At 46.2% G+C, this 17,656-nt stretch overlaps 1 protein-coding gene across 1 annotated transcript in view; it reads right to left on the reverse strand.

Annotated features, from left to right (window-relative positions):
• The window catches only part of IL1RAP (interleukin 1 receptor accessory protein), a 41,866-nt gene extending 24,672 nt beyond the window's left edge, over positions 1-17,194 (reverse strand). Inside the window, exons 1-2 of the mRNA XM_080624286.1 lie at positions 17,114-17,194; positions 887-954 (exon numbers count right to left, since the gene is read on the reverse strand). Coding sequence (XP_080480412.1) covers positions 887-953 — 67 coding nt within the window. The 5' untranslated portion in view covers position 954; positions 17,114-17,194. The remainder of the gene's footprint in view (positions 1-886; positions 955-17,113) is intronic.
• Between the last annotated feature and the right edge of the window lie 462 nt (positions 17,195-17,656).

Here is a 17,656-nt window from a genome sequence, read left to right on the forward strand (position 1 = left end):
GCATGTTGTGAATCTGGCCCAAATATTCAGCGTGGTCCAAGAGATAATGATACAAGAGCTGTTCATCTGCTCAGGGTATTAAAACTGCTTGTTTGCCAGCACTGCAGAGGGGCAAAGGCTCATGGGGGAACTTGTCAATCCCCTGCACAGCCCTTATTTCTGGACATTTCCCCTTATAAAGCCTGTGTCTGTTCTTTCCTCCCTCCCCTTTTCCACTCGCCTCCTGCAAATCATGCTGTCTCTTTCCGCCCCCAAATAGGAAGTCCAGAGCAGAGACATGCACAATCTGCCTCTTTACAAGAGCTGGGCTGAACGTGTGCCAGAGGAGCTGCAAGCATGACAACATATTTCCTGTCAGGAAAGTGACTCAGTGAGATGGGTATGAGAGCTCCTCTTACTCTTATGAGAAGTTCCTCTCTCCCCTTGCATGGCTGAGGCATGAGTCAGAATCAAGAGCCGGAATCTCAATCACCTCCGGATCCAAGCAGGAATAGCAGAGTTCAGGTTCAAGCCCAGGTCCTGTTTGCAACTCAGTGACAAAGCAGCATCACATGCCAAGCCCTGGTTTCACCCCTCACAAAAGGGGAATAACAACACTGACCAAGCAGGCAGCTTGAATTTGCAAAGTACTTTTAAGTTGAGGCTGTACTTACTGCTACTTGGTAACGTACCCATTTGCACCATGGTTCTATAGGTGAGCACTATATAATACCCACACAGAATTAACATCATGTTCATGCATTTTGCTGAAGTGTTTTATACATGAACATTTAATCCAGGAATACTTTAAATGCCAAAATATCACCGTAGCCAGTTTTCTTACTCTGGCCTCAGATCAGCTCTTCCCATGATAAGTGAGCAGACCCATCGCATGCCAGGTCCTTACCAGAACCACTGCCAAGGGTGACCATCCACAGCCAGAGCGCAACCAGCATGACACTGACCATCTTCATCCTGCTGAGACAAAGCACACAGTGTCAAATAACCAGAACCTCTATTATTTCATCACTGCAGACAGTTTTTTAACTTTGAGTGTATCTGTTTATTCCTCCACCCAGCAATCCTTTAATTCTGGTATGTTCTTTTTGTATTTCATTAATATTCCTTAAGAACAGCGCCTGTGTGGCAGCGTCACTCTGCCTGCAGGCAGCTGCGCGAGCTCCACAGTCCTGGCAGGCGATGGCTCCAAAAAGAACCAGTTAATTGACTTAAGTCACTGGAATAGTCTATATCCATGAGCACAAGGAGTAAGGTAGATACTTGCAGGCTAGAAATCTCAGGCTTTTACTTCCAAAACACGAACATCCTTTGCCAAGACCCCTTTCCGCTTGTTTCTGAGAAGGAGTGCAGAAAGTATCCGCAATGGCGAATGGCGGGGCAGCTGAAGAACATTTGCACTGAACACATACCTGACATTCGGCGTGACAACCATGCTGGTACAGTATGAATTTACAGCGTCTGCTGCTGGTGACCTGCTGCCAGAGTCCTGACTGCTTCACCCCATACCTGCAGACAGGACAAGGCTCTTTCCGGGCAAACCCTCCTCCAAACAGCCACCTTACAGGAGCAAACAATCACCAGGTTTGTATGCTCTTTGGAAATTACCTGAATAAAAGTTTGTACTTTCAAAGTGGCACTGATAGACAAACAACAATCCCAGACTTCTCTATTCCCGCTACAGAGCACAGCTTTCTGAAATTCGAGATAAATGAACACTGCCGGCGTTTCACTCACCACCCACTCTGGTACCTGGCATTCAGCTCTCACAGCCATTCACACACTGGAATTAAATTTTCCTGTGTTTCTAGGTTTTCCAGGATGAAACTTATAAGCCAGTAGTCATGAAAGCTGACATTTACTAAATGGTGTCATTAATGGGGTGAAGGTTGCATTTCATATTCCTGAATGCTGTCAGATCACAAAGGGAGAAGAGATGGTTAAAAGGCTGAACTTCATTAAAGCATCTCGGCTCTGCCAGGCAGATGCAGTAACGAGCATGGTGATACTGCCAGGAGCACACTCATGACACTGCTATACAGACTCATGAGGGAATCTGCTTCATCAGGATGAGCTAAAACAGTGGGGAAAGAAGTAACAGAGCTCTCTTAAACATGTCCCTCATAAACCTGCCCATAACGTATGCATTACATAGAAGGGCTTTGAGCATAAGCAGGGAGCACCTAAGATTGCAGAGATTAACAAGAATGAGAAATATGAACTGCACTACTCAGAATCCAGCAGCGGATATTGAATCCTTCCTTTTCAATGCTTGCTTCTGAAAAGCCTTTGTATGATGCTTTCCCTCTGCTGGGCTCATCTCAAAGAGACAAAGGAAATCCGGAGCAAGCCTGTTCTTCTTTGCACAGGCCACGCAAAGGGCTGCAGACTGCCTCGGAAGCCATCAGCCTTCAGAAATGGGCAAGAAGCTAGGAAGAACACGAGTTTTCTTTCTGGGCTCCAGCTGAAAGGGCTGCTTGTCTCCTACCTCTTTCATCCAAAGCAAAGTGCCAGCTGCTAATCAAACCTTTCTCTATTGCTATCTACAACCAGCTCTTAGTATCACTGAAAAAGATTTCATAGGGAGGTAATAAAATTTGTTTGTTTTAGTACTCCTACACTCTGAAAATGCTGAAGATAGTTCTTTATGCCATCAGATTGGGTAGAGAGAACCAACACGTTGCACTTTGGGTAAGAATTTAGGAACTTTTGGGAATTCAGATGCTGGAAGAGAGGGAGTGTAAACATAAAAATCCGTCATGGTTCCCTCTCCATTTGTCATTAGATAAATGCACAGTATGTCCTAACTCACCCTTATTTTCCAGTGATTCTCTCCTGCATTTTGCACAAATCGGAGTGGATTCAGCCCTGAAGCAAGCAGGAACAACTACTGACTTTGGATGAGTTTCTCTCGATTAGAGCAAGGCCATTTACATGGCCCCAAGCCAAAATAAACTACTATGCTTTACTCTGTGATACATGAACTCTGCAGTCAGCTAATATTTACAGCCATTAACTATGCTCATAGGAATATGCTTCTCTCAACTGTCTCAAAGAGCCACCAGGCTTCTCTTCCCATGAGCAAGGTATCCAAGAGTTCCATGCTTTGCCTGCTAGTAGGAATATTCTTGTTTCTTGCTCTACACAGCTATAAAATCAAAAGCCCTAAACAGTGTGATTCACTTCTGGTTCATTCCAGGCTCTCCAGAGATGTTGCCAGTGGAGATAGACAGGCACAGAGCCTGTCAGGTAACAGCAATTTCTCTGTTATAGGAATGGGACTCAGCTAACCACAGCTATACAAAATACAAGGGGCCATGGAAGGCATGCTGCACAGAGTCAAGGGCTGGTCAAGGGGAGCCATCACAACCTCCTGGATGCCCTGACCATGCCAAAATTTGCCAGACGAGGTGAAGGAAGAGGATTTTCCCCTTGGGTAAAGAAACTGAGAGGTTGTACACACAATGAAGGAGATAAAGGCAGGACCGCTCTGCAGGATGACTTCTGCAGGCCAGCTTTGTTCCTGTAGTACATGGTTATTCAAAAAACAAATTAATTAATGCCACAAGACCTGATGGTTTGTACTACTAACACAGCAGGGGAACCAATTCTTATGCACTAGTGCTGCTACCACTAGGAAGCTTTGCTTTAAATGGCCCAAAAATCTGTGATATATCCCCCAAAAGAAAGGTCTTTCCACAGCAGCCCTGTGGTCACATAATGTCATCATTTCTCCCAAGGAAGATTACGTGATTCTGCCAGTGACGCCATGTAAAGAGCATTGCATCCATTCAGCCACAGTGAGATGAAGTGGGTTTTGCAATGCATGTAAGAACCTGATGCCACAAAACCACAGCCCACCCCAGTCTTGCCAGGAACAGAAGAGTTTTCTTAACCTTTTCCAGCAACCTGCTTCTTTGGTCGTGACATCAGAAAGAATTCTGCCTGCATATGATGCAATTCCAGTGGTGTCTGATTAACTTCCTGCACAAGGGAGTATCAATGCCCTGAAACATCAGTATCCCTGGCTGCAACCAAAGCAGCCAGAGGTCAGAGACTGCAAACCCCAGTCTGCACTGGAGGGGTTCACACAGCTGCATCCACCCAAAAAGGTCAGAGACCTCACCTCTAGTACACAAGCGGATAAAATAAAAAGCAAACACTAAAGGGAACCAGGAATAAAATCAATGAGCTGAGGAGCATAACAGCTCAGAAATCCCACCACAGCTTAAAAGCAGGCAGTCAGAGCAGCCAGAAGGCGGCTTGAGTGCTCTGATACATCCTCAGCACTCCAGAAATGTCTCACAAGACCAGTAGGCTCCAAAGTGTTCTCAATGTCTCCATAAATTAACATTTTAATAATAATTTGTAGAGCAGTTGAGGAAAACAACTGCTGTTGTGCTGTTGCTAGATTTTTTTTAAGGAACTTACTTGAAATGGTTTTTGTTGTTAGCTTGGCGGTGGGGTTTTTTGGTGGGTTTTTTTGGTTGCTTGGTTGGTTGGGTTTTTTTGGGGGAGAGGGTGTTGCTTTTTTGTTTGTTATTTTTTTTCCTCAGATCAGGAATTCTTTGCTTTTCATTTCTGAGCATTTTCTACTTCAAACTTTCACCTTCTGTCTATTGGGCAGCAAAGAAAAGAAGGGTGGAGGGAAACACAGCCATGGAAGTGTCTCATGTTCTTAAAAGCAAAGGCTGCGGAAAGGTTTGGGCTTTCATTTGATACTGGCCAGAAGTGGCCTTTATGTCAGAAAAGGCCATGAGCATTTTCATAAAAAACATCTTTTAATAAGACACCCTTCCCAAGCAGACCTAGGCAAGGAATTGTTCACTCCTGCCTTCAGCAGCATGGACCCCACAAAGCCTACGCACTTTCCAAGCAATTATAAAACTCAAGACAGATGTCAAATAAATAACGAGGAGAGCTGCACTCAAAGTAACTACTGTAGACCTATTCTCAAAGTCACGGTGCCAATTCCAGAGAACACAGCCACATTTTCCAAGAAAATGCCTTTGTCCCTCCTAACCACCAACACCTAGGGAGAACTGACAGGTTTTTTGCTTTTCAGTGAGAAGTCATGCTACAGCATGTAGAACAAAAGCCCCCTTCAAAACCTTTCCAGTAAGTACTCTGGCTGAAAGGACATTTAAAATAAAGCAGTTTCAGAAAGAGGAAAAAAATAACACCAGCCAGAGCTGGGTTTACATATAGTTTTCTTTATGTAATTCTGTACCAAGCCCCCTGAGTCAAAAGCATTCAAGAGCACAGGACTGGCCTCAGGAAAAAGATGCAGACACAGGAAAGTTAGCAGAAACCAGGTTGAGCTAGCTTAAGAAATGCTTTGCTTCAATGCCACATTGAAGGGCACTGAACAGAGCTGAAGGGCTGTAGAACAAGGCTGGTGCTCAGGAGAGGAGCACAGCTCCTCTACTCCCATCCTGCTGCATGCCCATGAGCCTTGGGTTCCTGCATCATCACACAGCAGCATTGGAGAAAACTGCTTGGTGAGTTTGCTGGGTTTTACTAAGGAGAAAATACATGTACAGCCCAAGTAAATTCAAAAGGCAGACAAAGAGCAGCCTGCAAAAGCAGCTGCAGAAAAGCAATAGCAAAAACACTAATGGAAAGTGGGAAAAGGCCCTTCAGCCCTCCAGGAAACACTTTTGCTTTTCAGTATGTGCAGGAGTAATTCAGACAAAAGAAGGAATTACTGTAGCATAAACCATCTTGGTGGCACTTAGCCAGGATTTGCGCAGCATCTCTCTGACCTGCCTCTCCTCCAGAGGCCGTGTGGGTACCGCATGGCACTGCTTTACACCGCAGCCTCAGCGTTTCCACTTGCATCGCTGCCTGGAGCAGGACCACTCCTGCGGCGAGCTGGCCAGTCCTGCAGACAGCCCTCCTGAGCGACACAACATTACACCAAAATCCCTGGAGACAGGGTAGAAAGGCAGGCGAGAAGTTTCAGGAGTCCAGCTTTTTCTCTCTAGGAGAAATTAGCACATTCATTAAAGATTTCCTTTCCAGACAGCTTCCAGGAACAGAATGTGGTGGAAACCAATGACAGTTTGATGATGAATGCCATAAGCAGCTCAGAGCAGTTTTGCTGCTGCAGTGCACGCTATGCCATGCTCAACACTTCAAACACAGACATACTGACCAACCAAGGGTCCCCAGCACTGTCCTTGTTAAAACACTCGCATCTCTCCTAAGAGCAGGGAACCCAGTTTGTCTTGGCAGCAGCTCCGTAACAGCCAGGCACATTTCATCAGGAATCAAACAGGGCTGAAGCCCGGCCTGTAATCAGGGATATCGCAGAAGCCGTGAATGCTACCCAATCAGTGCATCTAATGGCGACACAACCAAGGCACAAACCTGCAAGATGGATGGTCAAGTCCTACTTTTGCCAGGGTGGCTGCACTCACCAGGCTGTCTCATGGCCAATGACAGGAGGCTGAAAGGCTTTTGATCTGAAACGTCTCTATTATAAAAGCAATTTATATAATCAGATTCAAAGGAAACATTTACATTTCAGCAGACCGAAACTTTTTCACCATCTAGAATCACAGCATATATTAAACACTTTCTTTTGGGGGGGGGTGGAAGTGAACTAGTGGGAGTCAGGTGGAGTCACCACTTAACACAAAGCATCTTCTGTCTTCCTTCGCCAGAGCTTCCTTCACCAGGCCACCATCACACAGGACCTGAAAGCATTGGCTCCTAGCACTGGGGAACTATAGCACTCATGCACAGCTTTATACCCAGGTTTGCCAAGTACCCAGAAGAGGAAAGGAATAATAATTAAAAAAAAAAAAAAAAAGGAATAAGAAAATCTGAAGAGATTCTTCTCAGCCAGCTGTTTGCCAGCTGAGGACATGACACCAGGCATCTCCATTTTCCTGTAACCCACCACTGCCCTTTCCTGGCCTCCTGCACTGCATATCCAGGCCAAGTCCTGCAGTCTGCTGGCTTTTTAATAATTACTTTACCAAATCTCCAACCTGAGGATGAACCAACTCAGCATTGTGTCACTCTGGGGTCACTCCAGGAGGTGGTCCCAAGCTATTTCTCCTTCAACATAGCACACAAACTGTAGGAGCAAGGCTGCCCTTGTAAGAGCACCAAGAGCTTCCAAGGGCAGAGCAGGGAGCAGCCCCACCTTGAGCTCAGAGGCTCAGGGAAAAGTGGGGAGATGCTAATTTACAATGAGTCATTTCTGGGAGCTTCCTTTGTAGGGCAAGATTTGCCTCTGCAGGTGCCAATGTCTGGGACACGGAGGTGACTGCCAGTCAAGGAGTTTGTGATCCGCTACTGGCATTTAGGTATTAGACCTCCTGGCATCCTTTTCGTTCAACAGATTTAACACTAACAATCAGAATACCGAAGAAGCAGCTATTTTTTGCCCCTCTCAAGAGAAAAGAAAAAAGCACCATATAGACATGTTGAAAGAAGAGGACACGAGGAGCTTGAAAATATATCTGAAGAAAGTCAGCATCCCCCCTCCTTGCCTTTGCAGTTCTCCTACAGTCTTCTTGGGGCTTGGCAAAACAGAAATGCTACAGATCTTGCACACTGCTCTGCTGGAGCCCAGGGTACTGCTGATTATACTCTGGCAGCTGTTTAGCAGGCAGAGCATGCTGCCTTTCATGCATTTAAAATAAACTACCTCAATAATCTGTCACGTCTCCAAAATATATGCACACCTGGACAAGACAAATAAACCACTGGGACTGCCACCAAGAGGTCTGTGAAGAGGGCTGAAGAGGTGCAGGTAGGTAGAGCCAGAGCTAAGAAATCAAACAGCACATATTACAAATGCATACACGCTGGCCACCGAGCAGTTCAAACACCAGTCTGCAAGAGCACTTCTGTGCTCAAGGAAAAGGTATCCAACCAAGATAGTCTATTTTTTAAGTCTGAATAAGCCACGGAATGAAAAGCTTCCAACAGAGCTTCAAAGAGAGCTGAGACCTTCCACGAAGCCAAACACAATACTTCTATTTTGGACGGCAATGTTACAGTGAAAGGAGAGCTCTGAGAAATACCCACATATTGTGCTACCGGGAAATAAACTGACAAACTAATCTTTTTGATTAGGAAAAAAAAAAAAAGAAATCTGCAACCAACATGGCTCAAAGACCGGAGGAGACTTAAGGAATCCAGAGTGAGATTCCCCCCTTGCGGGAAGAGTTCTGATTTGCTTTCATGGAGCCCCTGGAGACATCTGAGAACAAGCATTTAATTCATACACTCTGCCTCCCAACCTTAATAGCTTTTAGATGTAAGCAACCCTAATGCCCTCCCTACGACGTTATTCCACTGCCCCTGTAGACATATCAGCACATCCACATTGTGCAACAGATTGCACAGCAGCAACCGCACGCTAGATCAGCTCAAGTCACTAAATCCAGAGAATACAATGCAGACACAAGCAGGGTTATCACCTGGGCTTACTGCCTTTCACAGGACCAGCCTGGGACTCTTAACCCCAAGAACAGCTTTCCCAGAAGAGGCATCTCCTCACAAGCCCAGCCTGGCACAGCCGGTGCTCTGCAGCCCTATTGCACATCCCCATTGCCACAAAGGCTGCACCCCGCCCTGCTGAGCATCAGCTGCTATAGGCTCTCAGTCCCAAAAAATGTTCCAAGACTTCTTTTCTATAGTTCAAGCCCTTGCTGCCAGCTACATACCTGCTCTTTCACTTCATCTCCTCTCCTTACAGCCCTCAGCACTTGCAAACAGGGTTCCCAGGGTGGCTGCTCTGTATTCAACCAACAGCTTCCCCTTCTTCTTCCCCCAGAGAGGGACACAGCAGGCAAAAAGCCTCCAAGCACAACTGTGCTCCAAAGCACAGCACCACTGTCTTTCATTCCCCTTTCCAAGCATCTCTTTTACTGTGCCATTGCCACACAATCCCCAGGCAGACTGCAATGTCTCCAGCGCCACAGGCAGGTTTACCCATGCTGCTGCCAAGTGGTGAAAGCCTGATCCCCAGCTCTCCTTGTGGCATAAGAGGAGGATTTCCTCAAGTGACTCCAGGTATCCTGGGGTAAGCAACACATTCAGGGGTAGAAGCAAGTCACTCAAGTGTTTACTTTTTCAAGTTAGGGCCACACAGTGTTTCCACACCTAGCATTTTTATTAATCATGTTAAATTGATCACGTTTAGCCTTATAAGAAAAAGTAAACAAGAATAAGATGTGAGGATGCTTCATTCCTCCTCCTCCAGCTGAGGCTGCTCTGTAAGTGTGCTTTACACATCAATCCACAGCAAAATTTAAAGCAATTGAAGAAGGAACAGCAAAGGCACTGAAAGCCCAGGACAACACGCCACCTACAAGCAGGTCTGCAGAGGTCCTTTCAGACCCCCACATTCCTAACCTTGGTCCTACTGGTGATTATCAGAGCAATTTTCTACTGCATGCCTGCCCCTTCCTGGTCAGCAGAGTACAGTTGTGGTCTGAAAAGGGAACTAGAAAAAGCTGGGTACAAACAGAGAAAAGGAAGAAAAGAGGCACAGAACAAGACAATCCTTCTCATGTCATGTGTATCGCATTTGCTCCCCACATCTCTAAGATTTGCTTCTACAAATATTAAGTTGCACCATGACAGGGAACTTGCTCAGGCTCAGCCTGCACTGACCCCATCACTGCAGCTCTAAATTCAACCTTCGAAAAATGGCACCCTGAATTTTCAAGCCCAGGAGCCTCCTACAAGAAGGTCTGCTGTGTGACCCACAGCACCTACACAGTGGTAAGGTTGAGAGAGAGCTTCAGGCAGCACTATGCTGTGACTGTCATCAATATTAATTATTTGGGGAGAATAAGATTGATCTCATGAGGGCAATGAATTCCTTTCTCCAGCTGAATGACAAACAAAAGGCAATATATGCACTGCTGACATTTCCAAGGGCTACAAGGAGCAGCGGCAGGAGGAAACTGCGCTGTCATAAAAACCTGCTACAAAGGGACAAAAATCTGAAAAGTATCAAAAAATTTCATTTCTGAGTACTTTCAATGCCAGGAAGCAGAAGCCTTCATATTCTCAACTACGCACTGACCCTAGCTTTTGGCTGGCTCACCTCTTTGCATTAAGAGGAAGCAATCACCAAGTGTCTTTAGAAAGGTGGGTTGAGTTTCCCTCTTGCTCTTTGAAACCTCTTGCCACCAACTACAGTCATTACACCTGCAGACAAAGGCCATTGAGAGAGCTTAGAAAAGGGGAAACATTGCCTTCCTGGATAGCCACAAACCAGGGCTATTCAGCAGCCAAAAAATGCCAAGATGCACATTCCCTGTGCAATGGGAAGAAGACACAGTAAACCTCAAGAAAAGCTTTTCCACCTCTCCCTGGGTTTAGATCAAGGGTATCTGTGTGCGTGCAACAGAGCCTCTCTAAAGTCCACATAGCAACATGAGAGAGAACAACGGAAGTTGGAGAAAGGTAAATGCACTGAGGCTATGGCTATTTTTGCAGGATAATGGATGAGGGTGAAAGACAACCCAGTCCATGGTGATGTTATTCCAGTGGAGTCAAGTTTAGCAACATCCATCAATCACCTCAACACATCAGCCCTGTCCTGCTCAACTGCAACCAGCACAATTTGCTACAGCAACGTATTCTAGGATTCAACAGCACATCTGCACTCATTCAAACACGTTGGATGCCCTACAAGACCTTCACAATCTCACAATGTTATTGCACTGAGCAGCAACACCGACATCCTCCTCCCGCTATCAGAATCCCTCCTTATAAACAAGGGCTAGGAGGTGTCTGTTCTTGAAGGAAGACGAGGGAGGCAGCTATTTCTTGAAGGGAGGCAGCTATTTCTTGAAGGGAGGCAGCTATTTCTCAACAGAACAAATCCAACTATTTGTATTAGAGTGGATTTGTACGGCTGTTACTGTCAGAATAAGTATTTTATAGATCCCAGAGCTCTGGACCAACAGACTGCTGGTAAATCTATGCAGGTGGGGCCCTGGATGTTAGTATGCTGGGACGGATCTGAGATCATTTTACTTTTGGCTCCCTGTGGGATTTGCTTTTTGCAAGAAAGCTAACCTCTGCAAAAAAATAGCTAGAAATTTGGGTCCTGCCACTGCCATTTACTATGTTCCTGTAAGTCTCTAAGGTTGAAGATTTTTAAACAGTCTAGTAGTTTAGGATAGCAACGCGAGTTTCTGGTTAATCTACATGAAACCTACAGAAGAATCAATCACCAATGGTAGTGCATGAGAAACTGTAGTGCCTTGCTGATAATCAGGCATCAGAGAGCTTATAAATGGCTGTCCCTTGAACTGAGCGCATTAGTAGAAGTTTCTAAAATCTGTTTCCCCTGCCACATTTATAACAGCCTCTCTCCACCTCACACCACAGCTGTGCATCTTAATGTCTCTAAAGTACTTGGAGATTCCAAGATGAAAGATAACATATGAGTGCAAAGTATAGATTAATTCCCTGAGCTCAGCAGTCACTGGAGCTGATGGGGCTAAATGTACCACACACCCACCATGCAGAACTTCGGCTTTGAGCCTGTCTTAAATAGTAACTACTTAAGCAGCAGTTCCCTTGGAACAAGTCATTTTTGGGCTGGTTGGCTGGGCACATGGAGCCCCAGCGGCAGGAAACAAAAAAATGCAATAAACTACTATGAAAAATAGATGCTTTTCCATAATAAGGTCATAAACCTGTTCCTATAGAACCTGGTAATGGCATTTCAACTCATTTCAGCAGGAATATGACAAAGCTATTCAGGTTTTAGCAAGCAGCACGTTAAGAACGTGGCCAAACATAATTTGAAAAGCTATTTCCATTTCTGTTTGTTTTTTAAATTATTGAAAATCCAGTTTAAATATTACCAGGGAAAACTTTAAATGGAGCAAGATAAGTTTTGGCTTCCCTCCGAGTAGAAGGCAAACCCCAAAATGCAACTGCAAATGTAACAGATGGGAGTTATTTTTCACTCTAAAAAACTTCACTCCTCTGCACTGAGATTAACTGTAATTAGCTCTTTATTTACATTTAGGACAAAGGTAAAATGATAAAGAAAGGCAACTATAACCACAAATCACAGGCAGGAAAAGCCAAAAAGAAAAAAACCAGAAAACAACTCCTCAGAGAGGAAAACATCATGTCTTTCTCACCAAGCAGCATAATTGTTATAAATACATAGTTAAACAGCTCCACAGCATCCTGTCAGCACTAAGGATAAACATTAAGGTCACAGTTTCAAAAGCTTTTATACACAAGTTGATCGAATATGTAAGAATCACATTCTGAACATCTGAAAATATCACATAGCTGGAAATGGAGAGCATCAGGCCTAAGACAGTCAAGATGTTCCATTACACTTTCATTTCAGTCATGCAAGGGATTAAGCAAAACCAGAAAAGGAGAAAAAACCAAACAAACAAAAACCTCACACAGCAGCTTTTCTAGGTAAAGAGGCAGAGAGGTATTAACACTTATTTTTTCCTTTTTTAAAGTCTTCTAATTCTGATAACACCTTGTCTCAGTAAAGCTGAAGAGGCTCCTTAAGTATTTGTGCAAGTGCATGATTCCTGTTGTATCTCTGCCTTTCAGTCACACAATAAAACTGCCCAAGGAGCTTCATGCGAAGCTAACAACCAGCCTTTTACTGTGGTATTTCCAGTCTGCAATGCAGCTTGCGCCCAGACAACCCGCTGCCCCGTGGCCACACTGGCTGAAGCCAGATTCAAAGCTGCAAAGGTTAAACACTAAAGCTTGCCCAGTCCCATTTAAGCGAGCTGTTAGCAATAAAGAAGAATAAAGAAATAATAAAATAAAATAAAATAAAGAAATGCTTCTGAATCAACTAGACAGTCTCTCACACCAGCTCAGGGATGCTAATACCCATGATGAGCATGGGATGGGAGCACATTCAGCTCTCCTTCCAGGCATGACAATACGATCTTCTTCTGTGGCCACCTAGAGATAGCTGGTAGCTCTTCATGACACTACTCTAGGTGGCATTTCCAAGGTAAGGGTTGTCTGGCTGTTCGCAGGAGAAGAAGCCACCTTCCACTCCCCTGACTCAGCTCAGAATTCACAGCAATCTCTTATTCCTTGCCCCACACAGAGCTTTTAAGTTAACAATCCCTTTTTGTTAACACATGTAAATCTAAAAAGACTCCATAAGAATCAATAAAACTTTTTCATATAAAAATGGAGTCAGAACATAATAAAAGACAGAGAAGTATAAAGAAAGAAAGAAGGAAGGCAAGAAAGTCCAAAGCCAACACCGGGGACCTTGACTCCACTCACTGCAAAAGTTAAGGACTGGTATAATTCTCCTCATTTTACTCTCTCATATGAGAAAGTGAAGCTCTCACTCTCTCACACTCCTTCCTTCTCTTTCCCCAACACTCTCAGAGAGTTCTATCTTTAGCCAGTTCTCTTTGCTGTAATTATCTTACAATTGTAATTGGATAATCATCCAGACTCGGGAGAAACTGGTGTCAAGAGGAATCCCTGGGGATAAAGCCCCCATTTGATGAAACTGAGTCGCTAAGTGAACAAACAACTGACTAAAGACAATTCTTGGCTTGCAGTAGAAATCCTGTTTTACCAGCAACTATTTTTAGGAACCCTATAACAAAATACATACACTTGTATATTCAGGTACCTCTATTTTATTTTCTGTTAAATAAGACTCTGAATTTATGAACATAATGATGTGAGCATGTGTCTCATTGGGACCTCCGAGGTTGAAGGTAGCAAGTGCACTGGCTAAGATAAAAATTCCCAAAAGCGTAGGCACAATTTGAACTAATTTCCCCAAATCAGTTTCCATTTTACACTCTCTGAGGATACACGTGGATCTGTCACATGCAAAAGCCCTACACATAACACTGGGGCTGAGAAACGTGAGAAGCCTGCTCTGTGAAAACATCGGGGTGTGGGGAGAAATCCTAAAATACCTCCCAGAAGAAGCTGTCTCCAAATCTCAGCCATACATTCTGCTGATGGTGGAACAGAACAAAGCACTTACAAACCCTGGAGGGAAAGAAACCTGCCTGTGCATGAGCCCCTGAGCTATACCCAGGCAGCAGAGCTCATGCAAGAGAGGGGGGTCATTCAAGCGTGGCAAACATGACAGCCAGCTTGGCCTTCCTTCTGCCTCTATGTCTGGCCCACCTCACACAGCCAGAGGAGCACCAGCTCTCACCCAGCAGGTACAGAGATGCTATCAACCAGGCTGTATCAGCCTGGCACCACAGAGGAGATGGCTCTTGGCTTTGCTTATGTGGGCAGTGAAATCCATGAGCTGTGTCAAGAGAAAGGCAGTGGAGGAAGGAGGAGAGCCGGCAACATCCGAACTGTGAGCTTCACTGTGGAAAGCATTTCAGTTCCCAGATAACATGGCGTTATTCACAGATTTCAGCTTATATAGGCTTTTCCATATATCTATTTTTATTCCTGAAGCATTCCATGTTGCTGTATGATGAAAAGAAAGACCGGACAGCATGGATGCTCACAGATACGTGAACACATTCACATTACAAAAGTGGTCATAATCTTCCTAACCGTCCACCTTGCTAATACAACCTGTGCTCCGAGAGCCAGGGTGGAACACCTTTCCCACACAGCCAGCTGCAAGGGTTATCTTTGTAGCAAGTTTTGGCAAGTCAGAGTCTTGCTGAAATGGGAGGACATTTAACAACAGTGGGGGACCCAGGACAGATGGGGAAAGGAATATGAATAATGCACCTGCCAAAATAACCAATATCAAAATCCAAACATAAGTGAGAAGAAAGAATAAAGAACATGTTCTGGCCTCTTACTCTGAAGGAGTGAAATGCTTCTTCCTTAGTGCCAGCAGCTGGCACAAGCAGGCCTGACGGAATAAAGCTGGGACAAACATTCCCTGACTCGTCCTTCTCATACACATATTTCAGAGCTTAAAATTACAGCACTGGGGGCAGCAAGGAGGTGTTTCCCATACCTCCATGTATCCAGGCACCATCCAACATGCTGTCACACCACTCTCTCAACCCTCTGAAGTCTCTTCTCTATGTGTTCCTCCCAGGCACTTTGAGGTAGCACTACCTGACCCAGAGTATGAGCTTTCTCAAATCTGGACCATCTCAGTACTCATCCCTGATACACACCAGCTAATACTCAGATGCAGGATACCTGTGCAGAGTGCTGAAGGTCTGAAAGGAGAGAGCCCATAGAAGTTCAGACCCAGGTTTCCTTCAAGGACTCTGGAGGGACCAGACATAGGCAGACTTAAAGCAATCACAGTTCTTCCTATGTAATTCATAACCACTTTAACTCAAGCTACATTCAGAGACATGGGAAGAAAAGCTGCGTGCAGGTAGATCTGCCCTCTGCCTTACACAGGGCATTGTTGTTTGAAACATAACCTCTCACCCCACAGCCCCCTGCTTCACCTCCATGCAGCAGCTCCCACCTTCCCAGCATCCCCTGTTATCCCTCATCCTTAACTGCTCCAACAGAGAAGGTGTTTCCAGCGGCAGCAACAACTTTGTATCTACTTCCAAGGAAGGAGAATGGGTGTTGGAGATTAATCCCCTTTGCTTGCCCTCCACTGCTCACCACAGGCAGGCAGTGGAGACAGAAAGCAGGACCCTTTCCAGCACCAAGCCCTACCAACAGAAAGCCCTTGGGCTGGAGTGATGCTTTCCATGCAAATAGGAGAGGCTTGTCCTGCAAGGAATACAAGACAGTAAGTAAATCTTCTGGAGCTGCCAAAAGCAACCCATTATAAATGGCCTTCTAAGTTATGAGATACGGACTTTCCACAGTACAGTTAATAAATAATACCCCTAATCCTTCTGCGTATGGAAGTTTACGTTTAGTGACAGTTCTGCTTACCCAAGAAGGGCCACAGTTAAAAATTGAGTGTCAGGAAAATAGCACTTTTTAATTATATAGCAAATAATTTTTTACAAAAGATAAGGAGCTTGCTACAATCTCCCAAATGCAGGAATAAAAAGCCTTTCCTAGGAACACAGAACTAAATGCATTGAACAAAAGCATCATTTTACAAGAAAATAAGATCTGTACAGAAAACCAGAATTTTTATCCACACATTATAACCAGCTATTCACAAAGCAGAGGCTGGGATGGAAAGACTGTGTGTGAGAGTGTATTTATAACCCAGTTTACAGAAACATCCTAAGGCCCCGAGATGAGGATCCTGTTGTGCCAAGCACTGCACAGACACACTCTGAGAAACAGCCTGGGCTGAGAAACAAGCACGGCCACTGTAATGAAGGGAAGTGACACTGGCACAGAAAAGGGCCACCTGAAGCACTGGAGCTCTGATGATTTCTTTTCTGTCCTTCCCCCCACCTTTTTTTTTTTTTTTTTTCCCAGAAAAGCATTCCTACTGCCCACTTTCCATCCAGATACCCCCCCCCCCCAAAATGCTTTGCATAAGGGGGCAGCTGTCCCCAGCAAACACACTGCAAAAGGCATCTTGCTGCCAGCACCTAACCACTTTCAGCTGTTTTCTTGGATGCATCTCTTCCACTTTATTTTCTTGCTATGGCTTAAGTCTGAAACCTTCCTCTCCCCTCTTCCATTTAAAAGACATGTTTAACAGCGGAAGAGAGCACATATCAGAAGCTCACGCGTTTGCGATGCGGATGACAGTTAAAGTTGCATTCGTCAGTGCACGTAGCGCTCTAGCTGAGAGCATCCAAATCTCCCTAGCCCAAAAGAGGGTATTTAAGCAAACTGCTCCGCATCCCGGGTGCGGAGGGGAATGCTGCACAGGCGGCGAGACACGCATCCACGGGGCTACGGCTCGGACCTGCCTTCACACCGGCCGCGTCCTTCGCTGCGCGGCTCCGGGACCACAGGCGCCCGTCCCAGCTCTCGCTCCCAACACCCCCGGCCCGCACGTTCGCTCTCACCGTGCAGCGGCGCGTCTCTCTCTGCCCGAGGACGCCGGGCTCTCCCAGGCTTCCTCCAGGCCGGCCGACGAGCGAAGGGTGCTGCCGGCTGTGCCCCGCCGGGATCGAACCCGCTGCCTCTGCCGCCAGAAACTTTCCCTCTGAGTGAGGGGAAGTTCGCGGAGAGGGCCCCCCACTACCCCCGCCTACGGGAACACGCGTGTACCTCTCACCTGAGGGTGCAGGGAGCTCCACGCTCTCGCTCTTCCTCCTCCTTCTTCTTCTTCTTCCTCGTCCCCCCGACTCCGCCCCGCTCTCACCGGCCGCCCCTTATCCCCAGCGCAGGGAGGGGAGGCGGGGAGAGTTACTCCGGGGAACCGGCAGCAGCCGTGGCGGGGGGAGCTCCAGGCGACGGGTGCCAAGCGCGGGCGGGCAGAGGCGGGTTTGTAACGCGGAAGGGCTGTCGCGGCGTCCCTCCCGCAGCTCACGGTGTCCTGCTGGAGGAGGCGGGCTCCGAGCGCGGGCCACGGCTCCCTCTCCTGGCCCGAGCTGTCCTGCCGGCTCGAAGCCCTGCTGCCGAGGGGCACCCGGGCCTTTGGCGCCTGACATTGCGTGTCAGTACGTACCACTATAATGCTGCTGCAGCCCGCGCTCTCTCCGGGGTCACTCGTACCCCGAGAAAGCAAAGTTTCGCCTCCGCGACGGGTTGGGAGGGAAGGACTCGTTGGCGAGAACCCTAGCACACACCGAGAGCCTGGGCACTGCAGCGCTGCCTT

The sequence above is a fragment of the Psittacula echo genome (assembly GCF_963264785.1).
Source record: "Psittacula echo genome assembly, chromosome: 7".
NCBI lineage: Eukaryota > Metazoa > Chordata > Aves > Psittaciformes > Psittacidae > Psittacula > Psittacula echo.